The 16,229-nt window shown below is 36.2% G+C and overlaps 1 protein-coding gene across 1 annotated transcript; it reads left to right on the top strand.

Moving 5' to 3' along the window:
* Positions 1-509: 509 nt before the first annotated feature.
* Positions 510-6,286, top strand: tgds (TDP-glucose 4,6-dehydratase; the record flags this gene model as incomplete). Its single annotated transcript, XM_083892225.1, has 13 exons — positions 510-556; positions 906-972; positions 1,067-1,135; positions 1,206-1,296; positions 1,386-1,534; positions 3,771-3,869; positions 4,359-4,418; positions 4,522-4,565; positions 4,658-4,823; positions 4,898-4,947; positions 5,880-5,977; positions 6,063-6,155; positions 6,252-6,286. 12 exons carry the CDS (start codon positions 510-512, stop codon positions 6,113-6,115), a joined length of 993 nt encoding a protein of 330 aa, XP_083748351.1. The 3' UTR covers positions 6,116-6,155; positions 6,252-6,286.
* Between the last annotated feature and the right edge of the window lie 9,943 nt (positions 6,287-16,229).

Genomic DNA, 16,229 nt, shown 5'->3' with positions numbered 1-16,229 from the left:
TCTCCGGTCAATTAGAATGTCCAATTTGCCTAATCCTACTAAAGAAAAAGCCAGACTCTTATTTTGAAAATGACTTCCGTATGCTGCATGCCACACTAAAACTCTTGACACTGCTACCCTGCCGGGTCGGCACTGTTGATAGTTTGATTGATTTAAGATTCGCCCAATCACGGAGCACTTTTTTCTCTACGTCACCCAGAACAACCAACCAGAAGGTAGAAAGAGGTGTGCATGCCCTGAATTCACCGCCCACTTTCAACGTGTCCACAGTGCCGTAAAGCAGCTCTGCCCTGTCGTACATGACGCAACGAATGGAAACAGGAAAATAGTACATCTGTGTTGCTCCTTGGTCTTTAAAGCGCATCCCCCTTCACTGAAGTGAACACGGGGTGGTGTGTGTTAATTCAAAGTTAGCCGTAGTTTGCTACATAGAGTTATCAATGTGAGCCAACGTTAGATACAACAGAGGGTCTACTTTTTAATGTAAGCTAACATTAGCGACAGAGAGGATGGACTTTACTAGGACTGTTCTGGTGACTGGAGGCTCTGGGTTTATGTGAGTTCATATAATGTCACTTCAAACACTGAACACATTCAAAAATATTATCTTATCACCATTAACACAAAATAAGCTATGTTAACTAAGCTAACAGCCTGTGTTTAATTTAAATACAGTTTGGAGTGTTCACAGGTCATAGAGAAGCACAAAATACAAATATCAAAAAGGGATTCAAGCTAATTACTCCAGTAAATCTGCAAACATTTTATTTTTAATTTGAAACATTTATATTTAAAAAAAAAATAATAATAATAATGTCATATGCAAACCTACACTCAGCCAATGGAGATATTAATACAAGTCCTTTAGTAATAGTCTTAATTCTAGTCTGTCGCTCTTCCTCCAGCGGCTCCCATCTTGTGTGCTCACTGGTGGACAGACATCCTGACTGGAGAATTATTAACCTTGATAATGTACGTCTTTCATCCTGCATGAAATGGACACATAACACATACAATTTCAACCTAAACAGTGTGAAGCAGTACTGTGTTGTCCTGTCTTTTCCAGTTAGATTACTGCTGCAGCCCCCGGAGCCTGGAGAGCATTGAAGATCGAGTGAACTACACCTTTATGAAGGTAAGACATTTCAATCTTTAGGATAATGAATAATGCACCATAAAAGCTGAACCTTTGCTTTCTTTAACAGGGAGACATGTGTAACTCGCAGTTGGTTGACCACATTTTCACCACAGAAAACATCGATGTTATTTTCCACCTGGCAGCAAAAACACACGTCGGTGAGCAGCATTTGTTCACACTGAGCTCAGGCTTGAACGTCGCTGTGTTTTGGTTTAGTTTATTCACATACACTCGTTTGTTACCTCAGAATCATCCTTTGAGTCTCCGTCTACTTTCCAATGGGTTAATGTCGAAGGGACCAGAGTTTTACTGCGAGCCGCTCATCAGGCCAGACATCAGCTGCAACGCTTCTTCTACGTCAGCACCGATGAGGTGTATGGGTCCAGTCTGCACAAGGTCAGTGGAGATGTCTTCACACTGTCTTTTTGCGTGGATTGATATGTGGAACTTAGGTGTGTTTGGGTTAACGTTCAAGACCAAAGGTGCCTTTTAAAAAAGCTTTGTAAAACAAGCATTTAAAAAAAGAAAAAATTCTAAAACAGCTATATCTATTACACCTAATATCATTTTGAATTGGTAAACAAATCATTTCCAAAATTTTATTTTATATTTTTTTAGAGATAGACTGATATGTTTTTTTCTGGGACGATACCAATTATTAGTAGTCAAGGAGGCCGATAACTGATATTTGGAGCTGATATTCATTTGCAGTAAAAGTTGAAAATATTGGCATCAAAATTTTAAATAAAACAGCAACACTTAACCTAAATGTTTACATGCCTTTAAGCATACGTTTATTAAACAGCTTTTCAGATTTACAACATGCTAAAGTTTTTTTTATCTTAGACAATAGACATCCAAGGCTCAGCAGCATGTCTTATAAAGTTAAATGAAAACTTAAACAAATAAATAGCTTCCTAAAGTTTTCTACAGCAAATAAAGTTTTCCAAAAATGTCAATATAACTGAAATGTCATTTTATCTTTCACTTTTAAGTTTTAAGTTCAAACAAAAAAGGAGCAGGAAGCTCCCAGGCTCAGAAGCATCTCTTATAAAGTTAAATGACATTTTAAATAATTAATTAAAAATTAAAATAATGATTCAAAAAGACCTATATGTGTCACAATGACGAACAGGCCGATGATCTGTCTAGCCATAATATTTTTTTTATATTTAAAATATAAACACATAAATCTTAAGTACCAAATTTGGTTAGGGACCCCCAGAAATTCTCCTGTGACTCATCTGTGGATCCCAATCCAGTCTTTGAGAACTATCGTGCTGAAACCTGTAAGTAATCTTTTTGAAACAAAATGAATCAATAATTGTACTGAATGGAAAACACTGACAAATATTCATGTTCCTGGACATATTTCATCATCATAATTATTATTATAATAGGTTATCATAATTATAATAATAATAATAATAATATCATAATATACACTATCATAATAGTTTAATAATAAACTATTATTATTGTGCACATAGGTTTTCACACATGTAAGTGTGTAAGTCTTATGGATGAAAGAATGTAAAACTTAAAAAAAAAAAAAAAAAAATGTAATTCTTGGTGAGTCAACGATTCCTAACAATTATTGTAATATTTACCGTTTTACACGAGGTTAAATGTGGCTACTCTGCAAAATTCTGCCTGCCCCCTCACTCAGTTCACCAGCTGTTGTGATGCAAATCTTAAAGGTGCCATATGTAAGAATGTGGCCAAAAGCAGTTACTACATTCAAATTCAAAATACCAAGGTCGTTTAGGGTTCGTTTCCTCCGCCATTGTAGCTCAGACGTAACTGGCAACCCATGGTTGCTCAGCAGCTGAGACTCTACTGACTGCAATGATTGGTAGCTGGCGGTAGGTGGCGCCACATGCCAAAACATGATTTCAAAACATAAACATGATTTGCAGTCTGCAAAAACATTTTTTAATTCAAATATTTTGTCTGTACTGTTGTTGTTGGTGAGTTCAGTTTGTTATATGAACATTATTCCTGAGTCTCTGTGACATATTAGTCGGATTTTATGGCCAGTTGCTTTAGATGTTAAGATGCTGTTATTACATAATGCACCTAAAAGTGTCACTACCCGATTAGTACCAGAAACCAGATTTATTCTGTGCATGTGTTAAGTGTGACGACAACATTGAAGGCGGGTTTGGCTATTTAAAATAACAATATATTTTATACGTTTAGTGGTTATTCTAATAAAATAAATGCACATTTTTATGTCTTCATTTAAGTTGTAATTCTTACAAATAAAATAGATTTTATTATCATACAAACATCTTACATGGCACCACTTTACGTTCAAACTGCTTTTCAAAATAAAAACCACTGACTTTGACTTTTGCTACTTCCTGAATAAATGAGTGCGTGACAATGGAAATGGCTCACAGTTGCTATTAAGAAAGAAAATATACCAACTTCTTAATGTTATCTTTCGTTTTTTTGTCATTTCACAACCGACAGAAAACATTAGTGTCACAGGACTTGGTCCGCACTTTGCACACACACACACAACAGATTGGGTTTACACCACTGAAACCAAAACAAACTAAAGGGAGATCACACATAGGCAGCATATGTGTTATAGTTTGTATTTTTGGATGTTTGTTCTGTGCAGGTGTTTGATGAGAGCAGCCCAGTGAGACCATCCAACCCATATTCTGCTACAAAAGCAGCAGCCGAGTTCTTGGTCAGATCTTACTGGGACAAATATAAGGTACACACTAATGCACAGAATAGTTCATTTAGTTTGACTGACTTACATTGTCTTACTATACGAGATATAGCGAGATATAAACCTGCACACAGGTTTTCTTTTGAGATGTTTGTGCTTCTCAAAGTACAGTACACTGTAAAACACTCTAAAACATCTACAGTTTATGATCTGTATTACATGCTTAAAATACAGTCATTACCTTGCATAATCAATATATAATTCATGTGATGGTTATCAATACAACAGCCTTTAAAATAATGAAAAGTCACAGGTTAAACACGAACATTACTTTTTTTTCAGTTTTCAGAACATGATTGTAAATGTGTGTGAAATTCTGTGTTTTTCCTTCATGACTTTTAAATATGTTTTTATACATTATATTTGTATAGCACTTGTTCTTAAATGTACAGTTTTGTTCAATTTGATCTTCGTGTGTTTCTTACTGCATAGTTTTTGTAAATGATATTGACTGTATGTATCTTTGATTAGTTTCCAATTATTATAACCAGGAGCAACAACATCTATGGACCCAGACAGTACACTGAGAAGGTAAAAATTTATTTTTGTTTCTGCTAAATGTAGTTCGACTTTTTCAATGTCTTTAATATATTCCTTTTCATTGAAATAATAACTTGCCACATTGGTTTTGTAGGTCATTCCACGATTTCTCACTCTCTTGCAAATAAACAAGAAATGGTAGGTTTGTTTGCTTCATGAGTTATTTTTTAAATTTTTTAATTAAAAAAAAAACAAACAAAAAAACACAATGTGAATCTTCTACGTTGCAGCACCATCCAGGGAAAGCTCCCTAAATCTCGCCATTTCCTGTTTATCGATGATGCCATCGACGCCTTCCTGCTGCTTCTGGAGAAAGGGATTGTGGGTGAAATCTACAACATGGGGACTAGTTGTGAAATTCCCATTTTGCAACTGGCCATGGAGCTCATTAGGATGGTGTGTTTTTAAAGAAAATCATCAAGAGTCAGCACCAACAACAAAATATGGCTTAAGCTCTTATTCCATTTTAGGTGAAGAATGTGCCAGAAGTGAATGACTGGCTTGAGTTTGTTCCCGACAGGTGAGTTAAGCATTTACCTATTCTAGGAAATAGCCACACCCCTTTTTAGCCACTTTTTGTGTGGTTGTGTATGTGGTACTATGAAGCCCATATCCGCCAGTGTGATGCAAAAAAGAAAAAAAAAAGATCCCATAATTCATTATAACGACTAAATATCTCAAAATAATGAGTTAGTATCGCAAAATAATGACTTAGTATTTCAAAATAATGACTTAGTATTTAAATATATTGACTTAGTATCTCAAAATAATGTCTTAGTATTTCAAAATAATGACTTAGTATTTAAATATATTGACTTAGTATCTCAAAATAATGTCTTAGTATTTCAAAATAATGACTTAGTATTTAAATATATTGACTTAGTGTCTCAAAATAATTTTGGTTTGAACCACATAACTAATGGCTCTTGTGATAAAGTGTATAATCAGCTTGTCTACTTTATCTCAACAGTACTGTTGGAAACTGTGTCGCTTTATAAATCGCATGCTTCTTGCAGTTTTACATTTGACCTACTGCTGCTTCCATTTGTAACGTGTTATCATGTGGCTTTAACGTTTGAGAAATCCCAAATTTGGATTTACTGAGTAACACAAACTGATCAAAGGAGGCGACAGTAGATGACAGTAGACCAGCAGCGCCCCTGTCTCTGCAAACTAAAAATGCTTATTTTCTCCAAGGAGTTAGGTGGAGAGAGCGAGCAGTTTAAAAACTTTAGTTTCCAGGTTAGCAACAAACAGTCATAAACTATCGTAGACTTAAGCAGGAAAGGATTTTTATCAAGTGAGTCGTTTGTTAAGTGTTTTTTTAACCTTCTGTCCCTGCTGGCAGCCAATTAAAAAAAATCTGAACTGTCCCTTTGCAACACCAACATTAATCACATGATTATGGTGCTTTATTCCCGTTATTGAACCGAATGTCCTGCTGCCCTACAGGCCGCAGGTCGACCTGCGATACCCCATCACATGTGAGAAGCTACAGCAGCTGGGCTGGAGAGCAGAGGTGACCTGGGCTGAGGGCATCAGACAGACTGGTACACACACACACACGCACACACGCGGCAATCTGTCGAAATAAAAAGATACAAGACATTACCATAAAGTCTTCTATTATTACAGTCAAATGGTACCAAGATAACCCAGACTTCTGGTCAGATACGAGTACAAATTGAAGAAGCAAATGTCTACTGTGTCATAAAGACTGACTGACAGGTTGGTTTTTTCTTCATTTACTATAAATCTGACATGTAAAGAATTGAGAGAGATTCACAGCTCAGATAACAGCTGTGATTTTATTATCTCCAACAGTCTCTGAATGATCAGCGGACCAAAAAGCAGACCTGAAGTGCCTGGAGGTGGAGCCTCTTAAACCAAAGCAAAGTTTTGCCAGGAAATCAAAGCACTTTATCTCAATATTCATCACTCATGTTTTCCATATCTCTTACTAAACGTTGGCTTGTTCATCAGCGTCTATGCTTGTGTACAGGAACAAGTTCTGTTCCAAACTGAAAAAAAAAAAATCATTTTGAACATTTCAGTAAATGGGAGTCAGCATTTAGCTCATGAAGGCAGCGACCAAATATTCCCATGGTGTGGGTGAAGAACAGTGAAGACAGTGATGCGTTTACATGCACTTCAATAACCTCTAAATCTGTGCAAAAAGGGATTTTTTTTCCTTTCGTCCAATTTTGACTGATTCATTAACTCATGTTGGCGTTAAATGCAGCTAACCTTTCATTTTGGCTCAAAGGTAGACAAACTGTAGTGAAAGAAAGCGCTGCTTTTCCTTGTGTGAAAATGTGCCTGCTTTACTGTGGAATTCGTTTGACTTAAATTAAGATTCAGCTTTAAAAAAAAAAAAAAAAAGTATTTAAGGAAGTCCAGCTCAGTGTTGCATTACAGTTCTGTAACAACATGGCAACATTTCTAAAGTTATTTCCAGGTAATAACTTATGGAGTTAGATTTGTGTCTTTATTATTCAATCGCAAAAAATTTTGTTTCAATCAAAAAAAATGTTTTCAATCAAAAAAACATTCACTTCAATTAAAAAAAACCTTTTCAATCAAAGAAAAAAATTGTTTGAATGCAAAAATATATTTGAGACTCAAAAAAATGCATTTGAACACTGTTTTTCTTTGATTGAAAATGTTTTCTTTGATCGAAGAGAAGGTTTTTTTGGTTAGAAGCTAATTTTTGATTGAAGTAATGCTGTTTTGCGTTTGGGCCATATTATGGGTAGGACATTTGTGTCTTTATAACTCAATCAAAGAAGAAGTTGCTTCAAACAAAAAAAAAATATTTTCAATTAAAAAAAATCACTTCAATCAAAAAAAATCATTTTCAATCATAGAATAAAATGTTTGATTGCAAAAAATATTTGAGACTCAAAAAATTTCATTTGAACACTTTTTTTCTTTGACTGAAAATGGTTTTTTTGATTGAAGTGAAAAAAGTTTTGAAGTGTTTTTTTTTAGAATAGAATAATGAAGACACAAATCTAACTCCATAATAACTTGGTAAAACTTAGAGACAATATTATAGCAATTCTGTGTTGTTTTTTAGTAATATAGTATTAGCTTATTGAAGGCTAAAAACAGTGTTATTCAGTTACACGTTTCCAGATAACTGCTAAACTTGTAGGTCTGGTTATCGCACAGAAACTACTACAGGTTTTTCAGGAAAATTCCCCCACATTAAAATGTACCGTGTGTAAAATTCACCTCACCCTTACAAGTGTCTTGTTGAACCTATGTAGTTTCCAGTTATCACCAAAACTCAAAAGATGTTTAGTTTGTCCCTTATAGGCTACTGTTACAAAAACATGGTGGTCCAAAATGGCCACCTCTGTAGCACTGAATGGGCTCCTGATTTTTTAATTTTTTTTTTAGAATTCTGGGTCATACAACCGGTTGGTTTTTACAATTTTAGAATTTTTTTTTTTTAAGTAAAAGTACAATTACTAAATCTTCAAATGTACACACTGGACTTTTAAATGTGATGTGAACACATTTCCTTTGAAATTTAAATAATGTATTTATTATTAGAAGGATAAATTTCACTGCTTTCAAGTTCCTTGTGTTTTCAAGTGATAATATTATCTGGTATTATTTAGTGTTTATAACACCAATACATTATTACCAAGCCATTACATGGATAGCAGTAGAAATTAGCTGATTCTAGCACATTAACAGGATCACCGTGTTATTTCTGAACTGCTAATTTTTGCCCACTGGTTTCCCGCTGCATTGTATCAGCTGAACTGCAGCAACAACTTCATTCATGCTTTTATGTCACTGTGATCAGTCTACTGATGCTTCTGTAAAACAGGAAATACAGGTTGAGAAGGGAAATGCAGCTAATGTGGAATCCACACATCTCAGTGCGTTTTATACTGTGCTATACACGTTCATGTTTCTTGATGAAGCTGATGAATGTATTGAAGTTCAAATAAAATAAATATTTAATCATGTTAAATTGTTTTTTTCCCTCAAGCCTCTGCCCTCACACATGAAAGACAAAAAACGATCATGACGCATATAACATTTGCAAATCCAAACCTTTATTTGTGGTAAAATCAGAACAGATGCACATTTTTTTTCTTCTTCTGCTTCTTCTTCATCGTGCAGTGCATCTCTTCGTGCACATACAACTGCTAAACTAATACATAAAGCAAATGCTAACTACCAGGCTGGTGCCGCTGTGTGTCCACATGAAGAAGTCTGACCAATCAGTGAGGACAACCGAAACAACACTGGGCTTCATTTCACTTCGGTCTCTTTACAAAAAACTAAAAAATATCCTAAACACGACTACACACGTTTCAAATTTTAGACCACTTTGTAAAGACACTCAAACTTAAAAGTGAATTAAAGCCACAGAGTGTTTGTATTTTTGTGAATTTAACTCATCTGGACGAGTCACCAGAAGAGTTATGATTTTTTTTTCCCCATCAAGTTTGCATTTGAGCACACAAAAGGCAGTAAAATATGATAAATAACCTGTGTGTCACATGATTTATCAGTGATAAAGGCTTTTCTTTAGCCCTGTTGCATTCTGGACTGATGCTACGGTTCATTTGTACCAAAATAACTGCAGAGAATTATTATTTTAATGCAAATATAAATGAGTCACATATCAGCTGCAGGTTGCAAAAAATGTCAAACTAGTGTAAAAGACAACAGGATGGATCCTCATTTCTGATTGGCCAGAAGCTCCACAGCGACAACATCAACGCAACGCCTGAAAATATGCAAATCACAACAACAATAGAACCACAGTTTATTCTGTGTTATGAAGACTTTAAAGGTCGCCACTTGTCAGAAAGTCACATAAAGGGTCTCAACGGGAAGGAAAAGTGTAAAGACTCAAAATAAAAAAGAGAAAAAGAAAAAAAAACGACTTGAGAGAATCTGGACACTCGTTTTTTGTACGGAGTATTTTTTTTATTTTTTAACAAAAACCTCTTTGTTCGTAATATTTTGTTTAATTATTATTTTTAATCCAAACCTTGGCATACATGGTGGTATTGTCTCAAATTTTGTTCGCCAATTAAAAAGAAAAAAAAAAGGCTGCTCACGGATGATCATCATTGTTGGCAAATGGAGCCCGTCGCATGAGACAGGTCTGTGGATCTGATACCGAGTCAAATGTGACTTTAAAGGTAACCCGTAGATGTTCCTCTTGGTGTGTCACGCTCACATTGACCGTCAGCGCGTTGTGACGCCACGTGCACATCTTCACATACTGGTGTAAAATAAAGAAGGGAATTGTGATGACATCGCCTCAGTTCACTGATCAAAATGTGCATCGACACGGACCATTTAGGAAATAATTACATGTTGGAAAGTAAAAACTAGAATTCAATCAGTGGGCAACATGACGGTAAACGGTCAAGAGATTTGTGATAAATAAAATGGCTGCCGTGCAAAGAGCCTATTGTATCAAACTTGATCAATCTCAAGGCTGGGTGATGTCAAAGATGTGCACATGGTGTACTGACATTTCCAGTGACAGTAATGTTGTTACGCTTCACATTTGTATAATTAAAGTTTGTTACCGTGACAATTCCAAAGAGAAATCCCTACGCGCTGCATCTTTAAACATTAAAAAGCTCACACTACCCCAGAAAAATAGAAATTTTCACTCATACCAATGACATTCAACATTCAAGTGTTTTTGTTTTTCTCGTCTTTTGGTCAAGTCACTTTGTAAAATATCAACTTTTGTATTAGGCTTATAAAAATAAATATTTCTCAGAAATGCTCGATAAATTACACAAACTAGCAGCGGAAAGTAGATTCGAGGACTGTGTGCAAACAGCTAAATTCTACACTTGCTGTCAACTAGAACTCCACCTGGTCCCGGAAAATAAGAATTAAAAAAACAAACAAAAAAACGTTTTATATCTGGAAGAACCTTTCCACACACACACACTCTCTCACACTCTCTCACACACAGTACTGTACTGTAGAGAAACCTCTTTTTCTAACACTGTGAAACTCTCACTCACACATACATACTCAGAGGTTCTGAAGGACGTGTGCTACAGGCGACTTTAGCTTAACGTTAAACTCAGTAAAACTTGTTGGTGTTTTCAGTCTTCCTACAACAGAGCGGCCTGTGTGCCACAGTAATGGGAGCATAGCACCAATATGGTTACCGTAGTGATGCGGAATCCTTTGCTGTGGTATCAACAGCTGTTCATCTGTTGCCATGGTTATGACCGTATGCTGCGTAGCCAACTACACTAAAAGCTTCATTAGGGCTGGGTATCAGCCTTGAATTTTTAAGGCATCAAAAAGGTTTTGGAAACTTTTCAAAAACCCGGAAATAAAGTGCTTTTTATTTATTTATTTTGTGTGTGTATGTGTGTGTGTGTTTAATTCCAGCTCCAAGCTCACGTTAAAGGGGTCACGAGGAATCTTCCGCAAATCAGACACACTTCAACACAAGTGCCCGAGGCTCTATCCATGGAAACGGAACGAAACATGAACAATGTTTGTTACGTAAACACAGCATTGTGTCAATAAATGACTTCATCCACATGACAAATGACTCTAAATGCTGTAGTGCATATGCCAGGCCTGCTACACCAAAATCGAGCGAGAGTCACGATAACAGAATTTAAGCGAGGACGACTATCGAATCATGCCATAAAGACCATAAAGAGTAAGGCTGCGACAGATAATTGACAGCTAATGCAAGTGCAAGAGAGAAGTGGGGCTCGGTTCGTTGTTTTCCCAAAGTACAGTAGTGGTGGTCTACAAGAAGCTATTGCCATGTGGATTAAAAAATAAATAAATAATAATAATAAAAAAAACCTTTTATTGTTCAACAAGACTAATATTCATGTGGACAGCCCCTAACACTTACTTGTACACGTTATCTTTAATGACAAAAAAGGAACTTTTTTTAGCCTTGGTTACTCGGTTAAACCTTCTACCTGAGATGTTTTTGTTAAGACGACGTTCGATGCCATGCAGTTATGTTTTTATTTGGGCTAAACAATCTTTTTTTTAATTATCGAAATCGCAATGGATTAAACATACATTTCAATGTAATTTTAACTTTAACTTCAAATCCTCGCATTATGTGGTAATGCACCATCTTATTTATCAGTAATTATTGAACTAACACTTGACTTTGAGATCACAAATGAAATCGCAATTTATGTCACAATGAGATATTTGACTCAAATTGTTTAGCCTCAGTTTTTTTACTACGTTTAGCTATAATTTTGCACGTGTCTGGTTGACTTTTGTTAAAGTAATCGTCTGGTATTTGCTGACTAATACCCAGCCCTAATAAAATGTATCAGTCTTGAGTGAATCAGTAATTTCAAGGCACCGTGCACATACTTCAGACTTCAGGCTCTTTTGTGCTTTAATCCAAATGGAGCACGCACAGAAAACAGCCTGAAAGAAATGAATGAGTTTTGGTGATGGCAAAGTGAAGTCTAGTGCCCCTTGTGGGCATTGTGAAGAAGGGGCACAGTGGTATTTGAAGTACTGCGCCAATGCAAATCAAAGGTAATTACAGCTAGATAAATATAATCTAAATACATTGCATATTTATGTGCGTACTCTGAACACTAACATGACACGATTGCTCTACACACAAGATAAAAAGTGAGGTAAACAGAACTTTGATCTTCGTAAAATTCCCTGTTGTATATCTCAAAAAGTCCCATCTACACTTCTAGCGGTCATTAAGCTAGGTATGATGCATCCCATTATAGTCTGAACTCCGAGGGCCTGGGGAGGTCCTTACACAGGAACTCCCCGATTGGGGATTTCCAACTCGGAAACTCGGAACAACCTCACAACCCTGACAGTTTCAAAGATGGCTGCCACCATAAAAACCCTGCTACTTTTACCGTTATTAGCACAGTAAATCAGTCTTACACATAGTACTGTTCAACTTTTAGCCATAGACACGTTGTTATGCTGAGTGTGTGCGCAAAATAACTACGCATCCACGTTTTTTTTCTGACTCGGGGGGTGACGTCACTCCCATTTCCGAGTTCTGATCTAAATGGAACACAGCATCATACATGCATTTCTTCTCCGTGATTGTATATGCCCCCTAGTGGTTGTTAGAAGGCACAGCAACGTCTAGACACAACCAGAGTCATTCTAGTGCTTTGCTCCTCGAAACGTTTCTCTTATATTTTGAACAGAAGAGAGCCAACGCTAGCTGCATGCTCATTTTGTGGTCGTGGATTCAAGTAACAGACGATCCTTCTCGCATGTGGCTTCTATAACGGTGTCGGCTGGCTAATCAATCAAGTGCTAAAAACACATTATTCAGTCAGTATTTAAAAGGTAGACTCTACCTTTTAGATTTTGCATCGAGTTTGGTAGTTTCTACAATAATGTCCCGACTTTAAACTGTTCCTAAACAACTTCAATAAGGAGATTAAGGGTCATTACTGTATAATGTAACAGAACTGGAGCAACTATAGCGCCGGTCTTCTCCATTTTGGATGTGCATGTTTAAAAACCGACAGTTATAAAATAACTGCCCATGAGACAGCTGGTCAAGAATAGCTCTACATTTCAGTGTCCCCCAAGACTATTACAAGTTTTAAACTACAAGTTTTAAGCAAATCAAATCCTTCCTGTATGATTGTCATTTGCAGTACTAGCTCCTAACATATATTTTCTATCTTCCTGCTGCTGATTCCTCTATCTTCCACAGCTGCAGGAGAAAATTAAAAGTGTGTCATGAGAAAAAAAGTCTCCTATTGGTTAAAAGGACCTAAATTAATGACTGGGACATCTCAAAACACAGTTCTGGTCAACAGTTGGATCACCATTTTTAAAAAGTGATCACTATAAGTCTATATCAGGCTATGAGTCGAACAATAGTGAGAAAATAATGTTTATGCTACAATAACGGTTAATCTGACAGTTACGCCAGTTTAGAGTTATTGAGAATAGTTGAATGAAGCCAACTTCTTGTTTTTGGTTCTTCAGGAAGGTTGATATGTTAAGAGTTGGTTGATTTTTATAAAACAAAGGGACTGATATGCATCTGTAAATAAAACACTAACACAAAAACGTAACTGTTCTAGAGGTACATTTTTTGATTTGAAGATTAACCCGACTTCACGACAAAGTGGTGTAAAAATAATAAAAAGATGCTATAAAATTTAACTAAAGCCCGCTGTAGAATTGTGTTTGGCATTTTTATCTCCTTGACCAAAAAACAACAACACTTGCATATGTTTTTGTTGTCTTGGTCCAGCCTTGTCATTTGACAAAGCCAGTGGGCAATTTGAGTAAAGTAAATATTGGTCTGTGTGTAATAACACACATTTTGAAAATACATATAGTAAGCTTGTCCAAATTGCCCACTGAACTCAGTTTAGCAGACACTGCATGGCCCAAAGTTGAGTGATTACAGATCTTCCACACCTCAAGTGTTATTTCACTTCAAAATTCACATTCACTGGAGATTCTTCTCGTTCCGTTTTGAACTATTTACACTTAATCTACATTTTCGTGTCACTAAAGTTATTGATGTAAACAAAACAAATTAATACTCTGAAAAAAAAGTTATTTTTAACAATTTTTACCCACCACGTGGCAGCAGAGGATTTTCTTTCAGCTGCTGGTTGTGGAGAGATTGAACTTCTACCACTGAAGCATCCAAATGTACAGTGGAGTTTCTCCTTTTTACTTTCATGGGACTAAATTTGGACGCCAGTCTTGGGTGCAGGTCAACTGCCCCCATGTGGCCCGGTTTCATGGCAGAGCAGAGTGGGGCTAACCAGGTGTACAGCCTTAAATCATGTGACCTTAAAGATCTAGCACATTTTTAATCTGTTTTACATCATGCTGTGCTATGCTGGGCTAAAATGGGACAGTGGAGGTGGAAGTAGCAGTCGAGGCACAGCACTTTGGTGCGAGCTTGTGCCACACTGAGAAGTTCAGTGCTTTCATTGTCGGCCGATATCGTCCATGAGAAAAGCAGAGAGGGAAAAAAAAGCTGAGCTGAGTAGATTGGGTGTATTTAGAGGTGTTAAGTCATAGCACAGTAAGATATGGCATGATTAAAATGTGCTTTAGAGGTAAGGCGTTACCCAAAAAAACAAAAACAAAACACAAGCCCCAGCTGTGGCTGCTGTGAAAGGGATTAGGCCAGCTAGTCCAGTTCTTCACATTAATCCCTGATCTCAACAGATCTTTAAGACCTAACAAATAAACTGGAATGACTTATTTTAGAGAAGACTCTTCATTTAACTTCCAGGATAGAGTGAGCAAGTAAAATTTGAACTATTATAGCTTTTTTTTGTTGTGTTTTCCCTTGAAAGAAGCTTTTGGCAAACAAGGGTTGTAATGTTTGTGGTGGAAGCTGAGCTGGATTTCCCCAAGATCATAGTGGCACTAAGAGTCAGCAGAACAACCACAGCCACTGGTTAAAGTTGTGTCGTTTTCAGCAGCAGTTGTGTTGCTTGTTTTTTTTATTTTTGAACTCCCAAATTAAGGCTGAGCAATATGGATAAAAAACCGTATGACACACTTTTTTGTACATCTTTCAAAATTGATATAAATCATAATATAAATCCAATCAATTATCTGTCAGGCATAAATGTAAGGCTGTAAATAATATCTAGCTATTCTATGCTATATCCCAATATATAAGATATATCTGATTATAAAGCAGAACACGTGTTATTTTTCTGTGACAATACACTGTAAATGCACTCTCGATTTAAATACCTACTGTTTATGATCTGCATTACATGTTTAAAATAGATTTATTAGCTTTCATTTCAGTTTGATGAAGGATATTTACGTGTGTTAGAATTTTGGCCATTACATGTTTTTTTTACCTATAAATGTGATGATTAGCAGTGCAACAGCCTTTACAACCAGGAAAACATCACAAATACCTTATCACCATGCGACAATATCCAAATCTAAGACCATATCTTATGTCTCATATCACAATATAGATATAATATCAATATATTGCCCAGCCCTAATTGTTGTAGCATTGCTTTGGTATCACTGGAGGATGTGGTGATGAATCTAAAACATTGACAACTAGAGTGATATTATTGCAAAAGATTTGGAACGTTTCAATCAAACATCTATCTAAAAAAGTTGCAGAAGATTTATCCTCCTCATTACATTTATTCCAAACGCGTATGTAAAACTGAAAGTGAATCACATCATAAGCTGCTGCTGCACAGCTACACCAAAGACTCTGTCAGTGGCTCTCTGACCCAATCATTAGTGACAAGATGGTTTTGAGAAACCCAAACTCCAGCTCAAACTAGAGCTATAGATGTGTCATACAGGTCAAAATGCTGTTGGGAACCAGCTTGTCAGTGACCTTCTGATGAATTTGAACTCCAATAGACTGATAAGGAACAACATTGAGGTTCCTCATCACAGTTTTTCTGTTGTTGTTTTTTTTGTTTTTTTTTGCCAAGGTTTGATTTAGTTCAAGCCTAGTTTGTTTCCTTCCAAAAAGAAATAAAGAAAACATGTCTGAATCCATACATGACATTAAATACACTTTTTTAGTCACAGTTGGCCTGATACATATGGCCAGTTATGCATTATGGCAATAAAAACAAAGGGAATACGAAACAAAGTTCAACTGCTGAAAGGCACGGTACAGAAACAAATGATCCTCCATTTTGTTTTGTTCCAAACATAGAAATGCCATTTGTGGTCGCGATATTATCAACTACAAGTCCTGTGACTCTTGTTTGATGGCATCAAATGACTGCCATCACTGCAGCTCCTAGACTTGGTCTGACATCTTTA

This window comes from Microchirus variegatus, assembly GCF_963457635.1.
Source record: "Microchirus variegatus genome assembly, chromosome: 1".
In the NCBI taxonomy this organism is placed as follows: domain Eukaryota; kingdom Metazoa; phylum Chordata; class Actinopteri; order Pleuronectiformes; family Soleidae; genus Microchirus; species Microchirus variegatus.
This window is presented reverse-complemented; position numbering and strand designations above follow the sequence as displayed.